Consider the following 19,863-nt stretch of genomic DNA (forward strand, 5'->3'; position numbering starts at 1 on the left):
TGGAATAGTTCCAGTGATGATGATTGAGTATGTGACAGTGATTGATTGGAATAGTTCCAGTGAGTAATTGATTGTGATAGAATGATTGAATAAATGAATGAATGAATGAATGATTGATCCTGTGATTGAGTGGAAGTGGGAAGTCAGTGTGCGAGCGAGTGAGAAATGTTAAGGAATATGATTGAATGTACAGAGGATAGTTCTTTAATCGGTCAATCAATTAACTGTTGCTCTTTGGCTTCATGCCGGATGCTCCAAAGTAACGATCCTGCTTGTTTGTTTGTAGACGGTCGGTCTGTCCACCCATTTGCAGTTGAAGTCCTTGTACTGGCGTGATGATCACGGTCTGTAGACCACTTGTTGCGGCGCCACCGGTCATCTGTCCACTGCCATAGTCCTTCTGCTCGATCTTCTTCTTCTTGAGTATGCCTCTGTCCTGCGCCAGCAGTCGCACTCTGCCCGTCTCGCCACCAATCAGTCCCAGTCCCTCACCATCTATTGTAGTCTTCTCCTCAACACCAAACGCCATCTTGTTCTGGTCCTGGCGCATGTCGGTCATCTGGTACTTTTGCTTCATCATCCTCGCCTTCCTGCCACCACGCTTCACTCTCTGCTTGTCGTCTGGCGCCGGCAGAGCCTTGATCGACTTGACAGGAGGTGGTTCTTGCCACTTCTCAATCTTGGCCAATAATTCGTCGCGGAACTGTCTGCCGGTCTCGCCAAAAAGCGATGTTTCTTGCTGACTGTCGACACGGGCGGCGATCGACACGCGGCCCGTGAGCACACGGATGGCATTCTTGCGCAGGTACTCTGGTGCCTTCTTGACCAGATCGCATTGTGATATCAGACCGGATTGGAAACGTCTGTTGGACATGCCACTGAAGCCTGCCAGTGATTTGTGTGCTGCGCCAAACGTTTGGAGATTGCCGGCAGGGACCACGGCAAGATTCCGGATTCCGCCCGCAATACCAACCATCCTGGCCGCAATGCTACTGCCCAACAGCACAGAGAGGTTTGGCGCGATGAACGACATCCTACTCTCGAGGTAGTTGAGTATCTTTTTCTTGTTGGCGTCCAGCTCCAATGCCATGTCGCAAGCCTTGACCACCTTGTCCATGAGTGCATCAGATATGTTCTTGCCATTTGTTGATGAATAGGTGACGAGCAACACCATTATGATTGATTTGGGAAGCAGATCGCTCAGCTCGACACCGCTCAAGTCGGTCTGATTTCCAATGCGCTTGACAACATTGATGTAGTCGAGTGGATTCTGAACAGAGGACTCGAGCTCGGGGAACTTTGCCGAGTATCTCTCACGTACATACTTGTGAATCAAGTATATCTCCTGTTGAATATCCTGAACAATAGCATTACTATCCACAATCAATTGATGTTCTTTTGTTCCTTGTGCAGTCTTTTCTCCCTTTGTCGGTAAACTTTGATTAAGTTGTTCATCTACTCTCTGTTGTGTTTGTTTGAATGATCAATGTTAGTAACCTTGAATATGATGTGATTGTGTTTGTGTTTGTGAATGTACACATACATCAAGTATCTTGTTCAATTTGTCGGAACCTTTCAGCTTGGCGATTGATTCGAGAGGAGCATCCTTTAGACTGGACAATAGGTCCAACTGTTTCTTTTCCAATTGTTCATCGACGAGCATCAGATCATCCTGATCTCCCTTTTCCTCAACATCCATTGCATCCTTGTTGTTGGCATTATTTGATAGATTATCATAAAGACCATTTGTCTTTGACGATGAGTCTACAGATGGTGTAGTGTCTTGATCACTATCATTTGCGTCATTCAAGAATTCATCTGCTAATGTTGACATCCTTTGTATAAGTAATAGAGTATATGTTATGTATATATGTAGGTGTAAGTGATGTGGATAATGAACTGAATGTTCGAATAATACCACACACTTTAGATCAAGTTCACTTCATATTCGAACATTCAGTTCATAATATAATAAAATTGTCCAACTTTCAAGAGTTTGTCTCAAAAAGGAATGAAAGACCAAAGGTGGTAATCATTACCATTTACAACTATTCATCACTACATTGTTGTTATATTAATAAGAGCACAATCAAACAATACATGGACTCATTATTCAATCAATGTTGTATTAATAATATTTATTTACGTAAAGTTATATTCAAACATGTAAAGTTTGTTAATCAACTCTGGATGCAAAGACCAGAGAATAAGTATCAATGTGCAAGACACGTTGTACTAAGTTGGAATCAATTGATTGATAACTTCTCAACATTACTATATCATGGATATGATGAGTTGTTCATTCAATTGATCGAACGTTTGCGTCTGAGCAAACATTCAAGTATCATACGTTGGGAGATAGAAAAGCATGCAGTGGCACAAGCAATAAGATACGGGAGGTCCGCTTTAGTAGAACTATTACACAATGGGAAAGACAAGAGACTTGGTGTAACAGTCATCGTTGTTGCTAACCTTGGAGAGTTGCTCCCTCCGAGCAGGCCTCAAATCATTTGTCCAATGACCTACAATTGGAGAAACTCAATGAATCAAGCTGTAACATATGGACAACTTGAAGTTGTCAAATATCTACATGCTAATCCACCTCCCGACAGGTGGAAGAGCAACAGATCTCCAATAGACACTGCTGCACTCTATGGGTATCTAGATATCATCCGCTTCCTTGATGGTCATCGTGTCTATAAATGCACAACAGATGCCATGGATCGTACGGCAGAACGTGGATTCCTTGATACCGTCGAGTACCTCCATCTATTCCGTACTGAAGGTTGTTCAACTGATGCCATGGATCAAGCGGCCGCCAATGGCCATCTCGACATTGTCAAGTTTCTACACAAGAATAGGACTGAGGGCTGTAGGATCGCAATGGAGAATGCTTGTGGCAATGGACATATTGATATAGTGCGTTTCCTTCATGAGAATCGAACTGAACCTTGCACGACTAGAGCAATGGACAATGCGGCAGGATATGGCTACATCAGGATCGTTCGATACCTTCATGAAAATCGAACAGAAGGCTGCACACATGCAGCAATGGACAATGCATCTGGTGATGGTAACTTGGAGTTGGTGATGTTTCTTCATCAACATCGCACAGAGGGATGCACACAGACGGCCATGAATCAGGCAGCCGCCAATGGACATCTAAAGGTGGTCCAGTTCCTAGATGAGAACCGAACAGAAGGTGCCTCGGCCAGAGCTATCCATGACGCCGCTGCCAATGGACATCTGGCCGTTGTCCAGTATCTCATTGCCAACAGAACAGAGGGCATCGTTTGTTTCGATGCACTCTCGCCATCATTGATGGAGGACTCGAGGGAGGATATGTTGAACTATCTCAAGTCACAATTTAGGCAAGGCAAAATGAGGTGTCAATGTCGACTGGTTGATCCTCAACACTGCAACAACGTTTGATCGATTCGTCGTGCGTCTACAGAGTGAACTCCACCAGATCCCGAAGTAATATCTATTCGGTATTTACAAGTTACAAGACTTGGGAATCAATAATTGATTTGATTTTTAATTATTCAATCAAAAGACAAAGTGATTGGGAAACGCGTTTTGAGTGTGGAGCCCCAAAATTGGATCACGAATCAAACACACACGCTTAATAAATCTCACAAGTAGATATATATTGTCATACAGATAACACACACACACAAACCCCAATCTAATAATAGGTTCAGCACTATCTATCTCTTTCGACCATTCAATCTACTTCGACTCGAACATTTATATATTCATACATACACATACAGATCACCAGACTGCAGTAGACCCTTGTGTTACCCTTGATCTGTGCATTCATTCATTCTTGATCAGGTCCTTCTCCAAAAAGATAACGACTACGACTACGACTCTACGACTTTGACAACAACTACTACAACTATATAGACAATACATACAAATGGCATCAGTTAAAGAGTAAGATAAGATGATGATGATGTATCGATGACAGGTCTGATGATGATATGAAGAGAAACTAATCCATCGTCGATGATCAGTCATATCAAACTTAGGTCAACTATACATCAGAAGCTAATAGAATCAGGAGAGAAGGAGAGACTGAAGATACTGTTGCGCAATAAACTGGTGGAGGCTGGTTGGAGAGACGAGGTGAAGGCTCACTGCAGAGAATATATAAAGAACAATGGTGGCGAGAACCTCACAATCGAAGAGTTGATACAGCACATCACTCCTGTTGCAAAGAGTATGTGTAAATGAATGAATGATAGATAGATCCAAAGAATGAATGACTAACAAACTCTACGATCGAGCAGAGAAGTCACCGCCACAAGTTAAACAAGATCTAGTCAAGCGTATAAGAAAGTTCCTCGGTCCAAATGCACAGCAACAACACATGCTACCTCCTCATTCATCACCATAAAGAGCCCGACAATGTTTGAAGTTGGTCGTTGGATACATTGGCCTCCGATACCTCCTTACATCTCAAGCATGATATGTGAGACTGAGTCCCGACGAGACAGAGACAGAGAGTGAGTGAGACTTAGACAGAGATAGAGAGGAAGTGAAGCGACACAACCTCTACAAGAGAGAGAGAGAAAGGCACAAGTGTCCAACTACTAGAACGAGAATATGTATATTAAATAGCATTCGACCCAATACCAATAGTTGGCAACTCATTGTTGTCATCGTTCGTTCAGTATACCTTTGTCAAACCCTTACCTTACCCTTACCCTAACCCTTACCACGCCAACCTTTTGAAAGCAACTCAACTTGGCAACACACGTTCATCTCCAATGCACATTGCCTCATTACAAATGCTGCAAAACAAACACAACCCTTGACCAACATTACTTGTTGTAAAAGATAGAGATTAAGTAGTAGAGTAGAGATTAGAATGGATAATATTGACGCCAACACAGGACTGAACATCGAAGACTGTGCCATACATTCAAGGAAGGAGGAGTTTATGTGCCTTTCATGTCGCAAGATGTTGTGCCCCAGTTGTGTCGGCCACGAACATCTAGAACATAGCATATTCAATGTAAACGTTGCAATTGCATCAATTGCTGTGGGCAACCGACAAGACTACAAAGAACTTTGGTGCTCGCCACGTCTAACCTATCTCTGGAAAATGCTGAGGAGCCATGCATCAGCCTACGAAACGCTGGCGTCCGCCAACCATATTATCACCGACCGTTTCAATCAAGCGATCGAAGAACTAATTAGACTAAGAGACAAGATCAAGGAGCCGGTCGACGTGCAGCTCGTGCGCACTGGAGAGTCCCTCGATGAAATAATGAAGGAGTTTGTCTATATCTCGTCCATCCTCAATGCTTCGCCCGGGTCCGGATCCTACTACCAGCCCATCGCCACCGACTATGGTGCCATGTACCGATTGGCTACATCGATCATATCATGCTCAACTGTGAGTGACCTCATCAATGCCGTACTGGTGTCGCCACAACCAGTCCAGGTCGACACCGACCCTGGTCAGAATGACTTATTGTCAATGATCAAGCATCATCTCCAAACCATGCAGTCCAAGGTCTACCAGGACGCCATCAAGTATCCATACCGATTCGATATTTGCGCCAGTAAGCTCGACACCATCAACACCGAGATGCGCAAGCAGATCGAGTCATGCTATGAGCTGATCAACGATGTGTATGATCGCCATGTCGTCTCATTCCGCGGAGAAGAAAGCTCGTTGTTCTCGCTGGATACAAACAAGTGGACCGAACTCAATCACAGGGCCGACCCCGAGGCACCACTAATCGAGCCCATCCGTGCATCAGCCGTATATGCTCGTGGCAACATCTATGTGTTTGGAGGCGAAGGCGAGAACAGCAACAAATACACCCGCCACTCAATCTCGTTGATTCCAAACAAAATACCCTACAGTGGCGAGATGATTGGTACTCCAGGCGGCTCACAAATCTCGGCAGTCTACGATGGCACACTACATCTATCTCGTCGGTGGCTTGCGCAATGGCGATCCCACCGACGGCGTGTACCGCTTCGACATTGACACCCAGGAGTTTGCAACCGTTGGAGAACTTCAGAAGCCAACCGCATGGCCACTCCTCCATTACCACAACGACAACATCTATATGATTGGTGGCACAACTGCGACCAATGGACAGCACAAACAACTGCTCTCGTACAATGTGACCAAGCCTGCGACGCATGTACTTGTATCCGATCTCTTGGTGTCACAACTGCGTGGCAGTGCCAATGCAAGCGGCAACACCAGCACTCGTATATACTCCAGTTGCTTCGATGGCAGTGACAACATATACATCCTCATGGATGAATCATTCATAAGGTACAGGCTGTCGAACAAGGCAGCATTGTACCTGGCAACAGAACCAGCCATGCGTCACATGCTACACAGGACACTATTCCATCAGATGATATTTGATCAACAATCAAATAGTATAGTACATCTTGGCGGTGGCACTGGTAAGAACTATCGTTACTCTCTACAAGAAGATGCATGGACATTACTCCAAGATAACGATTACATCAATGATCGTTATGGATTTGCATCATGTTTAATAAGTAACAACAACCATAATAATAATAATAATAATAATAATAATAATAATAATAATGTGTAATAATAAACAAATAATACAATATGTACAGCATCCACACCATCACATACTATTTGGAACTATTCCCAATCAATCATTCACTCATTCAATCAATCAAACTTGTTAATAATGGGAACTTCGGCAAGTCAGGAACTCGTTTTTATAATTCAATTTAAATTAATTTTTTAGACAAGGGTAGGTTGGGGTTGGGCGAGTGGAGATAGACTTGATAGAGACCAAGCATCCTTCGCATACTGTTTACGCATCGATACATTCAGACACAGAGGATACTATACACAATGTCGCTCAAGTAAGCATCGATATATCGATATCAGCTATGATAGATTGATTGACACTGTTGGATGATTCGACGATATCAATCATCGCATTGGTCGATAGCCAACAGCAATCAATCTGTCTGTCAATCAATGACAAGTTCAATGTTCTAACATTATCATTGTACTCTTTATAGGTTACATTCAACAGGAGTCGTTTTGGGATACAGAAGGTTAGTAATCATTGATCGATATATCGAAATAACAGAACAGATGGACGATGACAGATCAGAATCGATATTATGGATTGATATGCGGATACATCGTTCCAGAACATCAGAGAAACATCAGCGAGATGAAGATTGATAGGAGACAGAAGAACAGGTATACTGATACAAGATAATCAATCAATCAATCATGATAACAATAGATCACAGGCCACCCAATACCCAAACATCTCTTTGGTCAAGATTGAGGGAGTCAACACCCGTACCGACTCTCGCTTCTACCTTGGCAAGCGTGTTTGTCTCGCTCGTCGTGTAAAGAAGACCCCAAAGAACCCACAGGGATACAAGATCATCTGGGGTAAGGTCAGCAAGTCACACGGAAGCAGCGGTGTCGTCCAAGCTCGTTTCCCACGCAACTTGCCACCAAAGGCCATGGGTGCCAAGGTCCGTGTTATGTTGTTCCCATCTTCCATCTAAAGTATTTAAATGGAATCTTGAAGAATAATAATAAATCCCCTGTTGTCGCGAACTTTACACTATAATCACAATCCATTCCTATTTGGATATTGAATGAATGGATGTATGAATCATAGACAACCTCTTGAGTCATAAATAACCAGCTCAGTATGGTTGGTAGTTTGTTGTTTCCATCTATCCAGGGTCCATGGTAATTAATTGTCCAAAGACAATGTCCACCATTGGATGAATGAAAGGGTGTTGTCGCAACAAGGAGTCGAGCAACAACAAAGCTTGACTTTAGTTGCTGAGTCACTGGCATGCCCACACTCGTGTGTTCATTCATTAATTCAACACTTCTCTCTCATTCATCACACCCTCTTGTTTGATTTAATATTATTTTTTATTTTTGAATCAGTCAGGGTATCATTTTGACCTCCCTCTGGTTTGTGGGATGTTCATCATACTCTTCATCAACATCACACCCTTACTACTCTCCCTCTCCTGACTCAACCCAACACCTCATTCATTCATTCAATCATCCATTCATACTTTAGTTATCATCATACTCATTCATTCATTCATTTGTTGTTATATTAATATACTTTATATATATATATATAGAGATCATTCCTTTTTAAGAATGTCAAAGTTAAAGGAGATTCAGAATCAGGCGACATTCGCTTGGAGTCCATTGGTGGATCGTGCTGACTTGATTGCAGCTGGAACTGTCACTGGTACGATTGGTGCAGACTTTGATACAACATCCAAGATTGAGTTGTACTCGATGGATATCACCAATGCCTCACCACAGATGACTCTAAAGGGTTCGGTCAGCGCTCCAAACAGATTCAACAAGATCGTTTGGTTGCCTGCCCATGCCGACCAGACCAATGGCCTAATCATTGGTGGTATGGAGAGTGGTGCTATTAGTATTTGGAATCCATCAAAGATATTGGAGTAAGCATTGATTGATTGATTGATCGATTGATTGATCACACCAGGATCTGACACATTCACAACTTACCAACCAACAGAGGATCAGATGACGCACTGATTGGAACTGGACAGAAGCATAATGGACCAGTACAAGCATTGGACTTTAACATTTACCAACCAAACTTGATTGCTTCAGGAGGTTCTGATTCAGAGGTATGATCACTCAGTCATTCAATCAATCGATCACTTGATCACTCAATCGATCAATCGACTAACTCACCAATCCAATCAATCATATAGTTGTTCATTTGGGATTTGTCCAATCCATCATCGCCATCAGCATATACACCAGGCACCAAGGTTGCCAACGCCAGCGACATCACCTCAATCTCATGGAACAGAAAGGTTCAACATGTAAGTTGATCAATCATCACACAGAAACACTTGAACCGAATGATTGACTGACTGACTGACTGATTGAAATTCTAGATTATTGCCACAGGATGTTACAATGGTACAACAGTGGTTTGGGATTTGAAGGCAAAGAAGTCGATCATCAACTTCACCGACAGAAATAGAAAGTGCAAAACTAGATCATTGCTCTGGAATCCAAACGAGGCCACTAGCATCGTCACAGCGTCAGAGGACGACGACTACCCCGTCATCCAGACATGGGATCTCAGAAACAATACTGCACCCCTCAAGACTTTGGAGGGCCACCGTCGTGGCATCTGGGGCATGTCATGGTGTCCAAGCGACAGCAGCCTATTGCTGTCCACTGGCAAGGACAACCGCACCCTTTGCTGGAACATCGACAAGGGTGAGATGCTGTGCGAGATCGAGTCGACTGGCGATGCTTCCACATGGAGCTTCGACGTCCAGTGGTCGCCACGCATCCCTGCCGTCTTTGCCACATCGTCATTCGGTGGAAACATCAACGCCTACTCGATGCAGGACGTCAGCGCCCGCAACGTTCAAGCGAGCGCCAACTCGCTCGGAGTCGTCGAGCCCCAGGCCGCACCAGTCTTTAAGCACACCCCATCCTGGTTGCGCCGTCCCGTCGGTGCCGCCTTTGGCTTTGGTGGCAAGATCGCAGTGTTTGGCCGCAAGAAGCCAACTGCCGGAGGCAGTCCACAGGTTGGCGCTTCGACCCCAGTGGCCGGCCAGCGCGTCATCCGCATCTCCAAGGTGGTGACCGATGTCGACCTGCAACAGAGAACACAGCGTCTGGAGAGTGTGTTGAAGACACGCGAGTACGAGCAGTTCTGTGACGAGAAGATTGCTGCATCGTCCACACCAGAGGAGCGCGCTACTTGGGGCTTCCTCAAGGTGCTCTTTGACGAGTCCAGCAGGAAGAAGATCCTCAACTATCTTGGCCACGACGTCGAGACCACCAAGCAGGAGCTCCAATCATTCCTTAAGACTCTGCCAGAGCTCAAGCTCACTGGAGACAAGCAGCAACCAAAGCAGGAGCAGGAGCAGCCACAACAAGATGGCGACCAACAACAGCAACAGGAGGGCGCCGAGACGACAGAGACATCCAATGGTGAGAAGAAGGACGTATTCAATCTGTTCAAGTCCTCTACAGATGAGTTCCCATCAGACTTTGTCAAGACACTTAATGTGACACCAATCGAGTTCCCTGCTGAGGGTGACGAGAAGCAGATCACCAAGTCACTGCTAATTGGCGACTTTTCGACGGCGGTCGAGTGCTGCCTGCGTCTGGGACGCATGGCTGACGCACTGATTCTGGCGTCGTGCGGCAGCACCGAGCTCTGGAAGAAGACACAGCAGGCCTACTTTGAGATTGAGCAGCGCGCATTCACCCGCGTGCTTAGCTGCATTGCCCGCGAGGACTTTGCCACACTTGTGCAGACCACCGATCTGAAGGACTGGCGCTCAACCCTGTCGGTGCTGTGCACCTACGGCACTGAGGAGAACTTTAAGTCTCTGGCCGGCGTGCTGGGAGACCGTCTGGACGCCGCCAACGACACAGAGGGCGCCACACTCTGCTACATCTGTGCCTGCGACATTGACAAGACCGTCAACATCTGGACGCGCTCGCAACACGGCAAGGAGTCGAACAACCGCGACCTCTTAAACCTCATCGAAAAGGTGTCCATCTTTAGAAGCGCTACCAACTCGATCACACTCTCCAACGACACCTTGGCAACCAAGTACTCGAGATACGCCGAGATCCTGGCGTCGCAGGGCGACCTGTCCGACTCGTTGCGTTACCTCTCTGCACTCAGCTCGTCGCACCCAACCACCGATGTGTCTGGTGCCGTTCTCCTGGACCGTGTCTATCGCTCGGCCACAAACGTCCAAGGCATTGCACAGCCACAATTCCCCTTCCAGGTGGTCCCAGTCTATCCCTCTGGCGGCGCACCAAGACCACAACAGGTACCACAACAGAACATTCAGAACCAAGGTCAATTTGGTCAGCATCCACCACACCCACAACAACAGCAGTTCAACAAGCCTCCAGCCTTTGGCAACCAACCACCAATGCCTTTCGTTGGACATCAACCACAGACACACAACTTCAACCCTTCACTGCCAGGCGTCAATCACATGCCACCCCAGCCAATGGCTCACCAACAACAACCAGTCCATCCCATTACACACCATGTACCACCACCTCCCACATCTCACAACGTCGCTCCGCCATCAATGCACTCTGTTCCACCACCACAACACCAGCCACATGTCCAGCCACCACAAACATCGCACGTCCATCCACCAATGACCCACAACGTGCCTCCATCAGTCGGTGGCATGCCCCCAATGCCAACTGCACCAACCACCAATCAGTTCATGAACCCAACTCCACCACTCATGTCGCAGCATCCAACAGCACCACCTCCCATGATGGGCGGCGGCCAGTTTGCCGCGCCACCTCCATCGATGGGCCACGTCGGACACCCACCAATGACAACGAACCAGGTCGTCCCACCATCGCAACAAATGCCACCATCACCCGTCCACGCTGTGCCACCTCCCCACTCACCACCCCAAGCATCCACTCCACCTCCCCCAGTTTCCGCCGTGGCGCCACTCAGTGCTGCCAGACCCGGTGGCGAGGCTTTCCCACAGCCACCACCCAAGCCCAACGTGCACAACATCCAGGCCACCAACCTGGAGCCAGCAGTCGCTGCAGATATGACCGCCAAGATTACCCAGCTGACCGACTTGCTCAACTCGTCACTGCAGAACCTCTTGAGTCGTGGCGCCAACAAGCAGAAATGGGAGGATGCCAGCAAGCGTGTGCAGACACTCATTGCCAAGATGGCCAAGAACGAGCTGTCGCCACTGGCCATCCAGGCGTTGGAGGGCGTGATCATCTCGATCTCCCAGGGCGAGTTCAGCACGGCCAGCAACAAATACATACAGATTACATCGACATCCTACTGGAACGAGATCGGATCACAGGCAATGGTTGGACTGAAGCGTATCATCGATTTGGGCATGAAGCCAAACTAAAGTAATTGATTGATCGATCTACACACAACTCCCATATTCCGATGTCGACACAAACACTCCCTCAACAACCTCCAACTCAATCATCACAGACCCATCCATCCATCATCAACATTTAACTCAATAAACCAAATAATAATAATAGTTATAAACTAAAGTTTAATTATACATGGAACTAATTTGGATTGAATTGGGTTGGATTGGATTACATTGATTGATTGATTGATTGAATGTACAGTGTTGGTACAACATGATGGTCGAGGTCAGGAGGTAGAGACTTATATGATCTCAATGTTCCTGATCCAGATCTGAGCAGGCTCACTCAACTTGGCAATGTAACCAAAAGTACAATTCTGACCAGATAATAGAGAGCTTTGATATGATGGGAATGAGATACCCTTCTCACCTTGCTTGGCTCCCCACAATTGAGTTTGATATGGCTTAAGTTGAGAATCATCGACCATAATATCATTCAAAAGAGCAGATCCAACATTAGTAACAACCACCTCGACTCTAACATAGTCTGTTCCTTCCTGGTTCCAACTATTTGTTACATATTGATCCATAATAATTCTATCAACAACAGATTCTAGAAATTAAAAATAATTATTAATAATTATATTATTAATTTATGATTGATGATTGATCCAGGATAGTACTTACCACTACACAGGTAGTATGGACGCAAGGGAGTGAGGAAACAGGTCCAGTATATTCCACATACAAGTGGTCCACAAGTAAAGTAAGCTGTGGAAACAGACATTAACGTAGCCAAAAGCACTAGAGTAATTATTATCTTCATTATTATTATTATTATTAATAGTATACAATATTTGTTATATTATTCAATTAATCAAACAAAACAAACCAAGTATAAATAGTGATTTGGAGTTGATTTATGATCCAAGGTAGCTTTGTAGACTCAACAAAACATGTTTAAATTAGTTGTAACACCTAATAATCAATGGGATCATCAACTCTAACACCATCAGCATCATCAGTATCACCATCATCAACACCAATGGTCATTGTGATTGAATGAATTGTAATAAATTTAATTATATAATTGACAACGGACTCTCACTGATCTGGCACCACAGGGTTACGCATCCATCTGATCATTGACCAAACATGTCCATCATCAACCAGCAGGCTCGGCTGAAAGTTGGAATATATATATAATTATGGGTCTGGACATCAAGTTTGAATATATATATATATAATTCAATCTCCAAATAGCAACAACAACAACATCAACAGGATCAGATTGTTGAGCTCAAGACGTCAGACATACCCCACCAATCTGGTATCAATGCCTGTCGAATGTTAACATTCAATCACTAATTATGGACGTCCAGTATACATTCACGATGTAACTCATGAACAGTTAACCTGAACACGTGTGCCCATCGTCCACCACATATGATCATTGACATTCGCAGGACGATAACCACATCGAAGCAACTGGCAATATGATTGTGAGGTGTGTGTTGTGTGTGTGTGTGTGTGTGATATATGTTTGATTGTGGAATGGGTGTTTGATTGTGATTGATCGTTGATGGTATTGTCATTCTCCAATATCAATCAATGAGAATGACGAGACGAGTGAAAGAAGAGAAACAAATTAATTAATTGATATCCAAATTGACAACAAGAAATAGAATTCTTGATTAGAATGAAATTGCCTATTATCCACGTCATTCACAAGCTCATGAAGGGAGAGAGTGAACATCAGTTCGCTTCTGAAGCAAGTTTGAAAGAGAGGCGAATAGTTCTAATGTAATGTCGCATTATCCAATCATTGAATGACCTTCGCTTCCTTGTTGTTTGTTTAAACAAACTATTCTGTCTTCGTACGTAGGCATACGAATAATAATAATAGAATGGTGATGAAAGTGAAGAGAAGGTGAATGTGAGCGATGCTTCTGAATCCCATTCGAACCACACTAATTCGCTGCTCGAAGGTGAAATGGAATGATTCGTGACGTTTGTTGGGGGGGATGCGCGAATGCTTTTGCAAAAAAGAAAAGATCGACAAGAGAACATGAGGAATGATCATGGGTTTCAATTTGATCGATTGTCTCAATCTCCAAAGGATTTAAAAGGATGAACTCAAAGTCATTATCAATCATCATAATAATCACAACAATCTAAAGATATAATCTTATAATCAATCAATCAAATATACACTAATACTAAAATGACCAAGCCAACTTTGACTTATGTATGTTCTCCTCCTCCACCCATCCATTCAATCAATTAATCAATCACAAACTAACATTCACCAAACATTAATATAGTTCAACGGAAGAGGACTCGGAGAGGTTACCAGACTTATTCTCACATTTGTGAATGTCGAGTTCAATGATGTTAGAGTTGATAAGATCCCAGACGAGTTGAAGGCTACTCTGCCATTCGGTCAATTGCCACTTTTCGAGGATGGAATCGTCAGATTGGCCCAGTCCTCATCAATTGCTAGATACGTTGCCAACAAGCACAACTTTGCTGGTGCCAACGCCGCCGAGAAGGCCTTGGCCGACAGCTTTGTCGACAGTGCCTCTGATGTCATTACCCCATACAGAAACGCCACTGATGATGCCAAGAAGGAGAAGTTCAGAACTGAGACCCTGCCAAAGTTCCTCGCCATCTGGGAGAAGACATTGACTGCCAATGGTGGAAAGCACTTTGTTGGCGCCAACTACACATGGGCTGATGTTGCCATCTACAACGCACTTTACGTCCTCTCGATCAATGGTTATGAAGATGTCATCAAGAGTCACACCACTGTCCAAGGTTTCAGCGCTGCCTTCGAGGCTGTCCCACAGATTGCTGCCTACCTAAAGGTTCGTCCAGCTTCCCAGTTCTAAAGAGTTGCACTTTTACATCTCTCCATGTGATATATAATAAATAAATAATAATATATTTTAAATTACATCTTACTCGAGTTAATAAAGCAGGGTATATGAAAGAATGTATCACCTACCAAAGTATATTTAGGTGATATCTTTGGGTAAACTTTTGACTTAGGTTGTTGTTATTCTGTCTGGACAACCAATGTATCTTGGAAAGGGCAAGAGTAATTCCCTATGGGAATGACCAAGGTGCTAATTACTTTAATTGGTGAGCACTTTGGACCCAAACCAATATATCTATTGTCTAAGGCTATCAAGGTTAATTTGTATTATGTGAGGAATAAAGTTGTAGGCTTTAAAATTATTTTCTTTAAAACCTACCCTCCGGATGGTATCTAAAATTGTTTTGGTTAAAAATATTTTCGACATAAAACCGTTGAATAAAATTTTTATTTCACAGTTGCCCGGATAGCTCAGTCGGTAGAGCGCACGGCTCTTAACCGTGTGGTCGGGGGTTCGAGCCCCCCTTTGGGCGTAACTTTTATTTTAGCCTTTAAAGTTTTTTTATGCTCTTTTGCCCAACTTGTAGGTACCGTTTACAATTGATAATATCATTTTTATTGAACAATATTAGTATTGCTATATAGTCTGGAAAAGAGTCTATCTTTTAATATTATTTTTATTTCTCAAACTATAAATTAGTTATCCTAAATAATATGTACAAATTGATTGATTATTATTACTTTTCCTCAAAAAATACAATCTTTTTGACATCATTACAAGATTATATTGTCGATCAAACTATGTTGTCCGGTTGATGTTTGAGACAAGAGAATAAAGCCACTCACTGAGTCTTTTAACAAACTACTTAACCAAGTGTCATTCAATCATTAATCATTTAATTAAAAAGTCGACTTGAACATAAAAACGAACGACAAAAATTTCAATCCCCATTCGTCTAATCAATCACCTTCGTCTTTAAAAACAAATAGATAGATATACAAAGAAGATGTCAGCAGATACTACAGCAACAGCCAATAGAAGATTCGAGGATCTACATCTTGCACCTTGGTTATTGTCAAGTTGCAAGCAACTTGGATTCAAGGCCCCATCGAACATTCAATACAACACCATCCCAAAGATTCTAGAGGGACGCGATATACTTGCCAGTGCAAAGACTGGACAGGGAAAGACGGCGGCATTCGCCTTGCCCATCCTCTCAAAGCTCTCTGAAGACCCTTACGGTGTGTTTGCAATCGTCCTAACGCCAACACGTGAGCTTGCCGTTCAGATTGGCGAGCAGTTCAATGCACTGGGCTCGGCGATCAACATCAATTGCTGCGTAGTCATTGGAGGCATTGACAATGTATCACAGTCACTCATACTCGAGAAGCGTCCACATATCATCGTTGCAACACCAGGTCGTCTTGCAGCACATCTCACCAATGGACTCAAGATATCACTTCAATTCTGTCGATTCCTCGTTCTAGACGAGGCTGATCGTATGCTTGGTGCAGACTTTGAACTCGAAGTACAGGTATGTCTACACTCATTGAGATACCATGGTCTACCTGTCTAGTCTAACTCACAATCAATCAACAGAAAATAGCAGAGCATCTACCAAAGGATATTCAGGTGATGCTGTACTCTGCCACAATGACTAACAATGAGAAGAAACTGGGTATCATTGAGCTCAAGAATCCATTCACATACGAAGATAACTCAAAGTATGTTGATTGATTTCGAGTGACCTTGAGGTCGACGCTAACTCCAACTCACTAAATCAATCAAATCATATTAGATACGATACAGTTGATACTTTGAAGCAAGAGTATATATTTATGCCTGCACAGGCAAAGGATTGCTACTTGGTTTATTTGTTGAAGAAGCATGAGAGGAGTTCTGTGATTGTCTTTGTAAACAATTGTAGAACTGTGGAGTCTGTCAAGGGAATGTTGAACAAGTTGGACATCAAGACCGTGTCACTGCACTCATTCCTCTCTCAAAAGGATCGTCTCAACGCACTGAAACAGTTCAAGTCTGGAAAGATCAGAGTGTTGGTAGCCACTGATGTGGCCAGTCGGTAAGTATTTTGATTGGACGGAAGTGAAATAGTTCCAGTCATGATACTAACTACATACGTACGTACTTATAGTGGATTGGATATACCAGATGTACAGATAGTAGTCAATTATAAGTTGTCCAACTCATCAAAGGACTATATTCACAGAGTTGGAAGAACAGCTAGATTTGGAAGGAGTGGACGTGCGATATCATTCGTCACACCTCATGACGTGGAGCTGGTACAGAATGTTGAGAAGGCCATTGGCAAGCAGATGGAATTGTATCAAACCAATGACGATGAGGTCTTTAGGCATTTGAACGAGGCTTCAACTGCCAGGAAGATGGTGGAAATTGTAAGTCACAAACTGATTGATTGGAATAGTTCCATGATGATGATGACTAACATTCACATATATTATAGTTCTTGGACGAAATTGAGTTTGGAGTCAAGGAGAAAGAGAGAAGAGATGAGAGGAATGAGATACAGAAGGAGTTGTTGGATGCAAAGGAAAGGAAAGCTCAAACTGCTAATGCTGATACATCAACATCATCAACTCAATCGACCAAGACCAACAAGAAGAAGACAATCGTTACAAAGACCAAGGCTGGTACAACACCCAAACAATCATCTGCCGCCCCAATACCTGCTGCCCCTGCTACCACAACCACTACCACCACAACAACATCCACAAAGAAAAGGACGACAGAGAGCAGAGATCATGATGATGACGAAGGAGGTATATCTTTATTCAAGAAGAAGAGGACAACAAAGAAATAAAGAAAGTATAGTACAGTAATACTATCACGTGGGGATTGGTGGATGGTTGCTTATGGATGGACTGAGGCAGATGCTGGTGATACAGTGAGGTTGGCCATTGATGCCTCGACTGGTGCCATTGGTGCTACGATTGGAGCAACAGAGACCATTGGTTGTGGAGGTGGGACATACACTCTGGGTGGATTGGCAAAGATGGAGAAGAAGTCCACATACTTCATAAATTGTGTTGGGACCTCCTTGAGCACCTCCTCAGCCAGCAGATGGAATGGCTTGTCCTTGAAATCATTCATCGAAACGAATTGAACAACGTCTCTCCTAGCCTCATGGAGACCATCAGTCAACTTCTTTCCATCATGATCCAACTCATGCATGTTATCAAAGTTGGCATTACCAACTCCAACAATGATGATGGATATTGGACTATGGTTGGCGGCATTGATGACCTCCCTGACGGTATCCAACATATCATTGATGGCACCATCAGTGATGATCATGAGGATGGTATACTTTTGGTTGTCCTGTTTCATCTCGACATCCAATCTAACCTTCTCAATGAGTGGAGCGAACTTTGTTGGTCCACTAAGCTCCACACGTGTAATGTTCTGATAGTATGTATCCAGGACACCCTCTACTCCACGTGCCCTTGGCTATGTGAATGAACGAATGAGTGAGTGATTGAGTGAATGAATGAGCTAGGGTTACTTACATCTTGGGTAAGGTTCATTGGGAAACAATGGGATGTATCATTGCGGCCGGGTGGGACAGCACCGAATCCATAGGTTGGGATCCATCCATCAAAGTCGTAGGGAGCAAGAGCATTGCCAACAGAGACGATGGCGTTGGCGTATGGGTTGGGGACGGTCGGGTGCTTGTAGTGAAGACTGCTGGGTGAGGTTGGTGATTGATTGCTGGCAGTGCAATCGATGGCCACTGTCAACTCCAATTGACAACCTCCGTACAAGTAGTCAATGAACTGTGCATCACTTCTATACATTATCGCCTTGGTGATTACAATTGTTCCAGAGTTCTTGTAACTTGACTTCTTCTCCTTCTTCTTCTGGTTCACAAGATCAAACAATGCCACGTTGGATCCGTTTGCCAAGATGTGTTCGGTAGTAGTCTGTTATATGAGGGGAAGGGATGGTTCCAAGTTAGTCTTTGAATGATTGAGTGAGTGGAATTATTCCAAAACACATACAACGAATGAACCGATAAAGTCATGTGCTCCAACAGAGTCGTAGTCGTAGAAGTTGAAGAGTAGCTCTCTGCGTAGGTCTCCACCGGTAAGGTCATCCAATGGCATCTGGATCTGCCTGTACTTTGGATCAAGGGTGTTCATTATGGTCTCACTTTTGTAGACTTGGGAGAAGCCATCGGCCGAACGCTTTGAGATTGTGAAGTACGGATCAGTCTTGCCAAATAGATCCTTCTTATCCAGCTTCTGACCCTCGACACAGAATCTAATGTTCTGCTTTGATCCACTGGTCATTTCTGATTTGACCGTTATAGTTCCGGCCTTGTGCATACTCTTGGACATCAACTGGAGTTGGACAGTGGCACCTGGACTCGAGATGATATTGGCCAACGTGCACTCAGCCTTTCCAATCAGATCATCCTCCTTGTCCGTGGGGTCATAGTCAACGTCCATAACGACAAACTTCAAGTATTGAGTTTGCTCAAAGTAGTAGTCTTGATTGATTGAGTAAGAATGATGCGATATGATATGATATGGTTGAGTGCGTAGTGTAACATACCAACAAAGACAGCAGTGTTGAACTGTGGATTGAGAGAGTTGTTGATCTTCTCAGTCCTTCCAATGAGCTTTGGTGGCTGAGTTGGTACATTGCAGTATACAAACACCTGAGGGTCAGACTTTGAGAAGGTGTCCTTGTTGGTCAAGCCCTTGCATGATATTCTCAGCTCAACCTTTGCTGTTGGTTTAGATGTAGTTGACATTTGATTATATGATTGGTTGAATGATTATTACTTTACAATGTGTAGTTGTAATAAGGAGATTAGAGTGTTGTTTGAATATTTATAAGTGACTGATGACATGGACATGAAACCGGGGAGATCTTGATGTCACCTATTCAGACGAGACAGACCCGATGGTTGATGGATACTTTGATCTGTCCAACCCACACCCCAACTTTGTGTTGATCAAAAATTGGAAACAAAGTTAAAGATCTTGATTTTGATCGATAAAGTGAT

At 43.9% G+C, this 19,863-nt stretch overlaps 11 protein-coding genes across 11 annotated transcripts; 8 read left to right on the top strand and 3 right to left on the bottom strand.

Moving 5' to 3' along the window:
* Positions 1-226: 226 nt before the first annotated feature.
* On the bottom strand, positions 227-1,849 carry SAMD00019534_058200 (hypothetical protein; the record flags this gene model as incomplete). Its single annotated transcript, XM_012899311.1, has 2 exons — positions 227-1,462; positions 1,544-1,849. Coding segments are annotated over 2 exons (1,542 nt in total), but the record flags the coding sequence as incomplete, so codon positions are not given.
* An 869-nt stretch (positions 1,850-2,718) lies between these two features.
* On the top strand, positions 2,719-3,432 carry SAMD00019534_058210 (hypothetical protein; the record flags this gene model as incomplete). The annotated part of the gene is made up of 1 exon (XM_012899312.1): positions 2,719-3,432. The coding sequence occupies one exon, from the start codon at positions 2,719-2,721 to the stop codon at positions 3,430-3,432; it is 714 nt and encodes a 237-aa protein (XP_012754766.1).
* Positions 3,433-3,993: 561 nt separating this feature from the next.
* On the top strand, positions 3,994-4,399 carry SAMD00019534_058220 (hypothetical protein; the record flags this gene model as incomplete). The annotated part of the gene is made up of 2 exons (XM_012899313.1): positions 3,994-4,228; positions 4,299-4,399. Coding segments are annotated over 2 exons (336 nt in total), but the record flags the coding sequence as incomplete, so codon positions are not given.
* A 717-nt stretch (positions 4,400-5,116) lies between these two features.
* Positions 5,117-6,013, top strand: SAMD00019534_058230 (hypothetical protein; the record flags this gene model as incomplete). The annotated part of the gene is made up of 1 exon (XM_012899314.1): positions 5,117-6,013. One exon carries the CDS (start codon positions 5,117-5,119, stop codon positions 6,011-6,013), a length of 897 nt encoding a protein of 298 aa, XP_012754768.1.
* SAMD00019534_058240 (hypothetical protein) lies at positions 5,937-6,399 on the top strand (the record flags this gene model as incomplete). The annotated part of the gene is made up of 2 exons (XM_012899315.1): positions 5,937-6,243; positions 6,311-6,399. The coding sequence occupies 2 exons, from the start codon at positions 5,937-5,939 to the stop codon at positions 6,397-6,399; spliced, it is 396 nt and encodes a 131-aa protein (XP_012754769.1).
* A 481-nt stretch (positions 6,400-6,880) lies between these two features.
* Positions 6,881-7,557, top strand: SAMD00019534_058250 (hypothetical protein; the record flags this gene model as incomplete). The annotated part of the gene is made up of 3 exons (XM_012899316.1): positions 6,881-6,891; positions 7,054-7,089; positions 7,287-7,557. Coding segments are annotated over 3 exons (318 nt in total), but the record flags the coding sequence as incomplete, so codon positions are not given.
* Positions 7,558-8,182: 625 nt separating this feature from the next.
* SAMD00019534_058260 (hypothetical protein) lies at positions 8,183-11,961 on the top strand (the record flags this gene model as incomplete). The annotated part of the gene is made up of 4 exons (XM_012899317.1): positions 8,183-8,499; positions 8,577-8,691; positions 8,779-8,892; positions 8,968-11,961. The coding sequence occupies 4 exons, from the start codon at positions 8,183-8,185 to the stop codon at positions 11,959-11,961; spliced, it is 3,540 nt and encodes a 1,179-aa protein (XP_012754771.1).
* Positions 11,962-12,236: 275 nt separating this feature from the next.
* Positions 12,237-12,536, bottom strand: SAMD00019534_058270 (hypothetical protein; the record flags this gene model as incomplete). Its single annotated transcript, XM_012899318.1, has 1 exon — positions 12,237-12,536. A coding segment is annotated over one exon (300 nt), but the record flags the coding sequence as incomplete, so codon positions are not given.
* A 1,622-nt stretch (positions 12,537-14,158) lies between these two features.
* Positions 14,159-14,825, top strand: SAMD00019534_058280 (hypothetical protein; the record flags this gene model as incomplete). The annotated part of the gene is made up of 2 exons (XM_012899319.1): positions 14,159-14,182; positions 14,259-14,825. 2 exons carry the CDS (start codon positions 14,159-14,161, stop codon positions 14,823-14,825), a joined length of 591 nt encoding a protein of 196 aa, XP_012754773.1.
* Positions 14,826-15,792: 967 nt separating this feature from the next.
* On the top strand, positions 15,793-17,652 carry SAMD00019534_058290 (hypothetical protein; the record flags this gene model as incomplete). Its single annotated transcript, XM_012899320.1, has 5 exons — positions 15,793-16,347; positions 16,413-16,537; positions 16,612-16,893; positions 16,966-17,227; positions 17,296-17,652. Coding segments are annotated over 5 exons (1,581 nt in total), but the record flags the coding sequence as incomplete, so codon positions are not given.
* Positions 17,653-17,708: 56 nt separating this feature from the next.
* Positions 17,709-19,632, bottom strand: SAMD00019534_058300 (hypothetical protein; the record flags this gene model as incomplete). Its single annotated transcript, XM_012899321.1, has 4 exons — positions 17,709-18,299; positions 18,359-18,772; positions 18,851-19,341; positions 19,407-19,632. Coding segments are annotated over 4 exons (1,722 nt in total), but the record flags the coding sequence as incomplete, so codon positions are not given.
* Between the last annotated feature and the right edge of the window lie 231 nt (positions 19,633-19,863).

The sequence above is a fragment of the Acytostelium subglobosum genome (genome assembly GCF_000787575.1).
Source record: "Acytostelium subglobosum LB1 DNA, scaffold: scaffold10, whole genome shotgun sequence".
Lineage (NCBI taxonomy): Eukaryota > Evosea > Eumycetozoa > Acytosteliales > Acytosteliaceae > Acytostelium > Acytostelium subglobosum.